The sequence below is a fragment of the Lolium perenne genome, chromosome 5, assembly GCF_019359855.2.
Source record: "Lolium perenne isolate Kyuss_39 chromosome 5, Kyuss_2.0, whole genome shotgun sequence".
Lineage (NCBI taxonomy): Eukaryota > Viridiplantae > Streptophyta > Magnoliopsida > Poales > Poaceae > Lolium > Lolium perenne.
In genome coordinates, this window is record NC_067248.2 from 187,654,802 (window position 1) to 187,664,574 (window position 9,773).

At 48.0% G+C, this 9,773-nt stretch overlaps 2 protein-coding genes and 1 pseudogene across 2 annotated transcripts; all 3 read left to right on the forward strand.

Annotated features, from left to right (window-relative positions):
• The first annotated feature begins 2,520 nt into the window (after positions 1-2,520).
• On the forward strand, positions 2,521-3,615 carry LOC127303898 (uncharacterized). The gene has a single exon (XM_051334613.1). The coding sequence runs from the start codon at positions 2,521-2,523 to the stop codon at positions 3,613-3,615; it is 1,095 nt and encodes a 364-aa protein (XP_051190573.1).
• A 1,869-nt stretch (positions 3,616-5,484) lies between these two features.
• LOC127303899 (uncharacterized) lies at positions 5,485-6,569 on the forward strand (annotated as a pseudogene).
• A 1,869-nt stretch (positions 6,570-8,438) lies between these two features.
• Positions 8,439-9,523, forward strand: LOC127303900 (uncharacterized). Its single transcript, XM_051334614.1, has 2 exons — positions 8,439-8,881; positions 9,034-9,523. The coding sequence occupies exons 1-2, from the start codon at positions 8,439-8,441 to the stop codon at positions 9,521-9,523; spliced, it is 933 nt and encodes a 310-aa protein (XP_051190574.1).
• The last annotated feature ends 250 nt before the right edge of the window (positions 9,524-9,773 follow it).

Here is a 9,773-nt window from a genome sequence, read left to right on the forward strand (position 1 = left end):
TTCCATATTTAGTCGTACGTGCTCGCAATGAGAAACTTGCACAACATCTTTTGTCCTACCAGCCGGTGGCAGCCGGGCCTCTAGGGAATCTACTGGAAATTAAGGTACTCCTTTTAATAGAGCACTGGAGCAAAGCATTAACACTCCGTGAACACATGTGATCCTTATATCACTGCCTTCCCCTTCGGTTGTCCCAATTTCTGTCACTTTGGGGCCTCGGGTTCCGGACAACAATACGTGTATACAACTTGCAGGTAAGATCATAAAGCAATGAATATCATCATGAATTGATGACATGTTCAGATCTGAGATCATGGCACTCGGGCCCTAGTGACAAGCATTAAGCATAACAAGTTGCAACAATATCATAAAAGTACCAATTACGGACACTAGGCACTATGCCCTAACAATCTTATGCTATTACATGACCAATCTCATCCAATCCCTACCATCCCCTTCAGCCTACAGCGGGGGAATTACTCACACATGGATGGGGGAAACATGGCTGGTCGATGGAGAGGCGTCGGTGGTGATGATGGCGATGATCTCCTCCAATTCCCCGTCCCGGCTGAGTGCCAGAACGGAGTTTCTGGTCCCGAGACGGAGTTTCGCGACGGTGGCGGCGTACTGGATGGTTTCTGGCGATTTCTTCTAACCCCCCGTGCGTTTTCAGGTCGAAGGCGTTAAGTAGTCCAAAGGAGGGCGTCGGAGGCCGGCCGAGGGGGCCACACGCTAGGGCCGCGCGCCCCCCTCCTGGGCCGCGCCGGCCTAGTGTGTGGGGCCCTCGGGCCTCCACCTGGCTTGCCCTTCTAGCTCCATCAATCTTCTGGAAAAATAGGACCTTTGGCATAAATTCCGAGGATTTTCCTGAAAGTTGGATTTCTGCACAAAAACGAGACACCAGAGCAGTTCTGCTGAAAACAGCGTTAGTCCGTGTTAGTTGTATCCAAAATACACAAATTAGAGGCAAAACAATAGCAAAAGTGTTCGGGAAAGTAGATACGTTTTGGACGTATCACGCACAAGGACCAGTGCGCCACAGAATGTCTTATTTCTGTGGCGCACGTGATCCTGTGCACCACAGAAGTAGTGAAACCAATGATTGGGGCTGGCCCCACCACGTTTCTGTGACGCATGGATTGTTGGTGCGCCACAAAATTAAGCTATTTCTGTGGCGCACCGTGCCTGGTGCGCCACAAAACAACTTTCTGTGGCGCATTTTTGGTGGTGCGCCACAGAACTAAGTCCCACCTATAAGCGTTTTCCTACTAGTGTATGTGGATACTACGTTTGCGAGTCCATTCGCATGTTAACCACTGAGAAGAACGATAATAGATTCAACGTAAGCAATAACATTCACAACTTTAATTTATTATCGTCAATATTTCGTTATCAAGATTGATATAATCATATTCATCTCATTTTCCTATATAGGTCGAGTTCATGCAGGAGAAGCTCCAACCACACGAACACCTACTAGGAATTGCAGAGGAAGTGGCGGGACTTCTGATGAGAGAAATGATAGACGAAAGAGGCTTGTTTAATCAATGTATGTCTTGGTCATGATCCCCGTGTAATAGTTCGAATAGACGATGGGCTACGGTCCTGGTAGTCGTGAGCTCCATGTATATGTAAGGAGAATCTACGAATGGCTTTTCCTTCGAATATTTTTTTGCTCGATCTATATATATTGAATGAACGTGTACAGCTTGTAGTAGCGTACAAATGTATGAAAATTTATTTTAAAATGAAAAAATGAAATAAAAGGGGGGGCGGTGGCAGGGGGTGACTGCACCCCTTAAACCCTAAAGGAGCAGTGTCCTGCGCGCGTCACGTAGAGAGTCTTTTGTCGCGGGTTGTGTTACCACCCGCGACAAAAGGGGTGTCCCCTGCGCGCCCCGCGACTGCCATGTGGTGAACCTTTTGTCTTGGGTGGTAAGCGGGACGGGACAAAAGATTGGTCCTTTTGTCGCGCCTCCATTGTCTTGGCTAACCGCCCGCGACAAAAGGCTCTTATAGCCTGCGACATTAGGCCTATTTTCTACTAGTGCGAATCCGCTTCGTAATCGAAGTCTACGGAAAAAAGAAGTGGTGGCCATCCCTAAATAGTAAACACGTACATAGGAACTGTTTGATTGAAGTACGAAAATGTTCCAGGTACGAAAAAGAAGTGGTTGCCATCCCTAAACGCAAAATTAGACGGGACTCTTTCTTTCTCTCTCGTGTAAGTTACGGCATGTCTCTAGGGAACTTCAATCATACGTTCATACCGAGTCCGACTCGATCTCCACATGTTTTCCGTAAAGAAAGGAAACAAACTACCGGTACTCTTACTCCAGTCCAAGTCGGATCCAATCCCCTATATTTATTCCTCTAGCGATCTGATCCCCTCCACAACCGCTCCCATCGGTTTAGCGTCCAAATTATCGTGTCTCCAGTATTTTTTAGCTCGCCCGGTGCCTGGCGGTAACAATCAAAAAGGCCTGGATACCGGATACTGCGCGAGCTCACCTTGAGGAGATGGAGGCGACGACATCGCTGTCACATGACTGGTCATCTCTCCCGGTGAAGGTACTGGTCCATATCCTAGATCATCTGCGGTGGTCGAGCCACCCGAGCTTCAGATTGGTGTGCCGGCAATGGCAATCTGCCCGTGTCCGGGCGCCCTTCTACCCGGCGTGGATCTCCCCTCTGCTCCTCAACACCACCAGCGACGGAACCACCAACGTGCGGTACTACTGCCCCTACTATCACAAGAACTTCGAGACCGCCTGCACGCTCAATATTCCTGACGCCAGGATCATCGGCGCCACCGCGCAACATCTGACGCTCTGCCGGGAGCACTTAATCCTAGACGCCCAACTTCTCTCCGGTGACGTCCTCGAACTACCAGAGCACGACCGGCCCACGTTCGACTCCATCGTCTACGACGGTGTCCGCACCATGTTCGGCGTCCACTCGCGGTATGGCTGGCTGGAAATCGGCCGTTCCATCCGAAACAACGAAATCAACGTGTGGGTGGAGTGGAGCTACACGAGCTCTGATTGCGACGGACCATGCTCTTGGGCATCGCAGGACTGCAGTAACCCGGTTCTCCATGACGGCTTCCTCTACCTGCTGAATAGGGACGGCGCATTAGAAGTGTACGACGAGAGAAAACACGATGAAGGATTCAACATTCTCGAGAAGCCTGGAAGTTTTACATTCGAGCACGATGACAGCTACTTGGTCAAGTCCGACCATGGCGAGCTGATGGGCGTCCTTATCGGACGTCGTGGGACACCAGTCAACATTGTCAAACTGAATGAGCACACCATTGAGTGGGAGAAGATACAAGACCTAGAGGGGAGGACATTGTTTACCGGTACATTGACGACGACGATGAAGAAGACTAACATCAAGTGGATGCAGAACAAGGTTTTCCTTCCGAGATTGTACGATTGGCCTGACACCGTCCATGTTGACCTTGTTCAGCGTGAAGGTGAAGTTGCCTTTGTTCCAAAGTCAGGACGTGTAGATACCACGGAGAAACAAAACAATTATAGAACAAACATATGGTCTTACAACTTGGGACAAAGTCAAGAGCCAAGGGAGTTTTGGGGAATTCGGATGTAGAATTTTCGTGGGAACATTTTGATATATTGTGCGTTTTTTTTCAAGTTCGTATGCGACCAGAAAACCAGTTTGATGATTTTGCAACGCAATTTTGCAAAAAAAGTCGAAATTCATGTTTGTTAAATTTCAGTGGTGCTAGATGACATAATACATGGGAATCTCGAAGGATTTTATTTTTCAAATTTCTATCTATTTCTTTTATTTTTTAGAGAGGTAAAAAAGGCGATCCACGGGGGGTGGTGGAGTTGCGTGGTGAGCCAAAAAAAAACTTCTGTGGCGCACGGAACTCATGTGCGCCATAGAAATGTATTGTTTTTGTGGCGACCCATCCCACATGCGCCACAGAAAGTCTTAATTCTGTGGCGCACCAGGACCAGTGCGCCACAGAATGTCTTATTTCTGTGGCGCGCGTGGTCCTGTGCGCCACAGAAATAGTGAAACCAATGATTGGGGCTGGCCCCACAAAGTTTCTGTGACGCATGGATTGTTGGTGCGCCACAAAATTAAGTTATTTCTGTGGCGCACCGTGCCTGGTGCGCCACAAAACAACTTTCTGTGGCGCATTTTTGGTGGTGCGCCACAGAACTAAGTCCCACCTATAAGCGTTTTCCTACTAGTGTATGTGGATACTACGTTTGCGAGTCCATTCACATGTTAACCAGTGAGAAGAACGATAATAGATTCAACGTAAGCAATAACATTCACAACTTTAATTTATTATCGTCAATATTTCGTTATCAAGATTGATATAATCATATTCATCTCATTTTCCTATATAGGTCGAGTTCATGCGGGAGAAGCTCCAACCACACGAACACCTACTAGGAATTGCAGAGGAAGTGGCGGGACTTCTGATGAGAGAAATGATAGACGAAAGAGGCTTGTTTAATCAATGTAGGACCTGGTCATGATCCCCGTGTAATAGTTCGAATAGACGATGGGCTACAGTCCTGGTAGTCGTGAGCTCCATGTATATGTAAGGAGAATCTACGAATGGCTTTTCCTTCGAATATTTTTTTGCTCGATCTATATATATTGAATGAATGTGTACAGCTTGTAGTAGCGTACAAATGTATGAAAATTTATTTTGAAATGAAAAAATGAAATAAAAGGGGGGGGCGGTGGCAGGGGGTGACTGCACCCCTTAAACCCTAAAGGAGCAGTGTCCTGCGCGCGTCACGTAGAGAGCCTTTTGTCGCGGGTTGTGTTACCACCCGCGACAAAAGGGGTGTCCCCTGCGCGCCCCGCGACTGCCATGTGGTGAACCTTTTGTCATGGGTGGTAAGCGAGCCGGGACAAAAGATTGGTCCTTTTGTCGCGCCTCCATTGTCTTGGCTAACCGCCCGCGACAAAAGGCTCTTACAGCCCGCGACATTAGGCCTATTTTCTACTAGTGTGAATCTGCTTCGTAATCGAAGTCTACGGAAAAAAGAAGTGGTGACCATCCCTAAATAGTAAACACGTATATAGGAACTGTTTGATTGAAGTACGGAAATGTACCAGGTACGAAAAAGAAGTGGTTGCCATCCCTAAATGCAAAATTAGACGGGACTCTTTCTTTCTCTCTCGTGTATGTTACGGCATGTCTCTAGGGAACTTCAATCATACGTTCATACCGAGTCCGACTCGATCTCCACATCTTTTCCGTAAAGAAAGGAAACAAACTACCGGTACTCTTACTCCAGTCCAAGTCGGATCCAATCCCCTATATTTACTCCTCTAGCAATCTGATCCCCTCCACAACCGCTCCAATCGGTTTAGCGTCCAAATTATCGTGTCTCCAGTATTTTTTAGCTCGCCCGGTGCCTTGCGGTAACAATCATAACGGCCCGGATACCGGATACTGCACGAGCTCGCCTTGACGAGGAGATGGAGGCGACGACATCGCTGTCACATGACTGGTCATCTCTCCCGGTGAAGGTACTGGTCCGTATCCTAGATCATGTGCGGTGGTCGAGCCACCCGAGCTTCGGATTGGTGTGCCGGCAATGGCAATCTGCCCGTGCCCGGGCGCCCTTCTACCCGGCGTGGATCTTCCCTCTGCTCCTCAACACCACCAGCGACGGAATCACCAACGTGCGGTACTACAGCCCCTACTATCACAAGAACTTCTAGACCGCCTGCACGCTCAATATTCCTGACGCCAGGATCATCGGCGCCACCGCGCAACATCTGACGCTCTGCCGGGAGCACTTAATCCTAGACGCCCAACTTCTCTCCGGCGACGTCCTCGAACTACCAAAGCACGACCGACCCATGTTCGACTCCATCGTCTACGACGGTGTCCGCACCATGTTCGGCGTCCACTCGCGGTATGGCTGGCTGGAAATCGGCCGTTCCATCCGAAACAACGAAATCGACGTGTGGGGGGAGTGGAGCTACACGAGCTCTGATTGCGACAGACCATGCTCTTGGGCATCGCAGGACTGCAGTAACCCGGTTCTCCATGACGCCTGCTGAATAGGGACGACGCATTAGCAGTGTACGACGAGAGAAAACACGATGAAGGATTGAACATTCTCGAGAAGCCTAGAAGTTTTAAATTCGAGCATGATGACAGCTACTTGGTCAAGTCCGACCATGGCGAGCTGATAGCCGTCCTTATCGTACGTCGTGGGACACCAATCAACATTGTCAAACTGAATGAGCACACCATGGAGTGGGAGAAGATATAAGACCTAGACGGGAGGACATTGTTTACCGGCACATTGACGACGACGATGAAGAAGACTAACATCAAGTGGATGCAGAACAAGGTTTTCCTTCCAAGATTGTACGATTGGCCTGACACCGTCCATGTTGACCTTGTTCAGCGTGAAGGTGAAGTTGCCTTTGTTCCAAAGTCAGGACGTGCAGATACCACGGAGAAACAAAACAATTATGGAACAAACATACGGTCTTACAAATTTGGACAAAGTCAAGAGCCAAGGGAGTTTTGGGGAATTCGGATGTAGAATTTTCGTGGGAACATTTTGATATATTGTCCATTTTTTCGAGTTCGTATGCGACCAGAAAACCAGTTTGATGATTTTGCAACACAATTTTGAAAAAAAGTCGAAATTCATGTTTGTTAAATTTCAGTGATGCTAGATGACATAATACATGGGAATCTCGAAGGATTTTATTTTTTTGAAATTTCTATCTATTACTTTTATTTTTTAGAGAGGTAAAAAAGGCGATCTACAGGGGGGGTGGAGTTGCATGGTGAGCCAAAAAAACTTCTGTGGCGCATGGAACTCATGTGCGCCACGGAAATGTGTTGTTTTTGTGGCAACCCATCCCACGTGCGCCATTGAAAGTCTTAATTATGTGGCGCACCAGGACCAGTGTGCCACAGAATGTCTTATTTCTATGGCGCACGTGGTCCTGTCCGCCACAGAAGTAGTGAAACCAATGATTGGGGCTGGCCCTACCAAGTTTCTGTGACGCATGGATTGTTGGTGCGCCACAAAATTAAACTATTTCTATGGCGCACCGTGCCTGGTGCGCCACAAAACAACTTTTTGTGGCGCATTTTTTGTGGTGCGCCACAGAACTAAGTCCCACCTATAAGCGTTTTCCTACTAGTGTATGTGGATACTATGTTTGCGAGTCCATTCGCATGTTAACCACTGAGAAGAACGATAATAGATTCAACGTAAGAAATAACATTCACAACTTTAATTTATTATCATCAATATTTCGTTATCAAGATTGATATAATCATATTCATCTCATTTTCCTATATAGGTCGAGTTCATGCGGGAGAAGCTCCAACCACACGAACACCTACTAGAAATTGCAGAGGAAGTGGCGGGACTTCTGATGAGAGAAATGATAGACGAAAGAGGCTTATTTAATCAATGTAGGACCTGGTCATGATCCCCGTGTAATAGTTCGAATAGACGATGGGCTACAGTCCTGGTAGTCGTGAGCTCCATGTATATGTAAGGAGAATCTACGAATGGCTTTTCCTTCGAATATTTGTTTGCTCGGTCTATATATAATGAATGAACGTGTACAGCTTGTAGTAGCGTACAAATGTATGAAAATTTATTTTGAAATGAAAAAATGAAATAAAAGGGGGGGGGGGGGCGGTGGCAGGGGGTGACTGCACCCCTTAAACCCTAAAGGAGCAGTGTCCTGCGCGCATCACGTAGAGAGTCTTTTGTCGCGGGTTGTGTTACCACCCGCGACAAAAGGGGTGTCCCCTGCGCGCCACGAGACTGCCACGTGGTGAACCTTTTGTCGTGGGTGGTAAGCGGGCCGGGACAAAAGATTGGGCCTTTTGTCGCGCCTCCGTTGTCCCGGCTAACCGCCCGCGACAAAAGGCTCTTACAGCCTGCGACATTAGGCCTATTTTATACTAGTGCGAATCCGCTTCGTAATCGAAGTCTACGGAAAAAAGAAGTGGTGGCCATCCCTAAATAGTAAACATGTACATAGGAACTGTTTGATTGAAGTACGAAAATGTTCCAGGTACGAAAAATAAGTGGTTGCCATCCCTAAACGCAAAATTGGACGGAACTCTTTCTTTCTCTCTCGTGTAAGGTACGACGTGTCTCTAGGGCACTTCAATCATACGTTCATACTGAGTCCGACTCGATCTCCACATGTTTTCCGTAAAAAAGGAAACAAACTACCGGTACTCTTATTCCAGTCCAAGTCGGATCCAATCCCCTACATTTACTCCGCTAGCGATCTGATCTCCTCCATAACCGCCCCCATCGGTTTAGCGTCCAAATTATCGTGTCTCTAGTATTTTTTAGCTCGCCCGGTGCCTGGCGGTAACAATCATAAAGGCCCGGATACCGGATACTGCGCGAGCTCACCTTGACGAGGAGATGGAGGCGATGACATCGCTGTCACATGACTGGTCATCTCTCCCGGTGAAGGTACTTGTCCGGATCCTAGATCATCTCAAGTGGTTGAGCCACCCGAGCTTCGGATTGGTGTGCCGGCAATGGCAATCTGCCCGTGCCCGGGCGCCCTTCTACCCGGCGTGGATCTCCCCTCTGCTCCTCAACACCACCAGTGATGGAACCACCAACGTGCGGTACTACAGCCCCTACTATCACAAGAACTTCGAGACCGCCTGCACGCTCAATATTCCTGACGCCGGGATCATCGGCGCCACCGCGCAACATCTGACGCTCTGCCGAGAGCACTTAATCCTAGACGCCCAACTTCTCTCCGGCGACGTCCTCGAACTACCAAAGCACGACCGGCCCACGTTCGACTCCGTCGTCTACGACGGTGTCCGCACCATGTTCGGCATCCACTCGCGGTATGGCTGGCTCGAAATCAGCCGTTCCATCTGAAACAACGAAATCGACGTGTGGGGGGAGTGGAGCTACACGAGCTCTGATTGCGACGGACCATGCTCTTGGGCATCGCAGGACTGCAGTAACCCGGTTCTCCATGACGCCTGCTGAATAGGGACGACGCATTAGCAGTGTACGACGAGAGAAAACACGATGAAGGATTGAACATTCTCGAGAAGCCTAGAAGTTTTAAATTCGAGCATGATGACAGCTACTTGGTCAAGTCCGACCATGGCGAGCTGATAGCCGTCCTTATCGTACGTCGTGGGACACCAATCAACATTGTCAAACTGAATGAGCACACCATGGAGTGGGAGAAGATACAAGACCTAGAGGGGAGGACATTGTTTACCGGCACATTGACGACGACGATGAAGAAGACTAACATCAAGTGGATGCAGAACAAGGTTTTCCTTCCAAGATTGTACGATTGGCCTGACACCGTCCATGTTGACCTTGTTCAGCGTGAAGGTGAAGTTGCCTTTATTCCAAAGTCAGGACGTGCAGATACCATGGAGAAACAAAACAATTATGGAACAAACATATTGTCTTACAAATTTGGAAAAAGTCAAGAGCCAAGGGAGTTTTGGGGAATTCGGATGTAGAATTTTCGTGGGAACATTTTGATATATTGTGCGTTTTTTTCGAGTTCGTATGCGACCAGAAAACCAGTTTGATGATTTTGCAACGCAATTTTGCAAAAAAAGTCGAAATTCATGTTTGTTAAATTTCAGTGATGCTAGATGACATAATACATGGGAATCTCGAAGGATTTTATTTTTTGAAATTTCTATCTATTTCTTTTATTTTTTAGAGAGGTAAAAAAGGCGATCCACAGGGGGGGTGGAGTTGCGT

Excerpts from the sequence above, each read along its gene's own strand:
- LOC127303898 (XM_051334613.1), top strand. The coding sequence starts at position 2,521 with ATGGAGGCGACGACATCGCTGTCACATGACTGGTCATCTCTCCCGGTG.
- LOC127303900 (XM_051334614.1), top strand. The coding sequence starts at position 8,439 with ATGGAGGCGATGACATCGCTGTCACATGACTGGTCATCTCTCCCGGTG. Across the intron at positions 8,882-9,033 it reads ATGTTCGGCATCCACTCGCG|GGACGACGCATTAGCAGTGT; the intron begins GTATGGCTGGCT and ends CCTGCTGAATAG.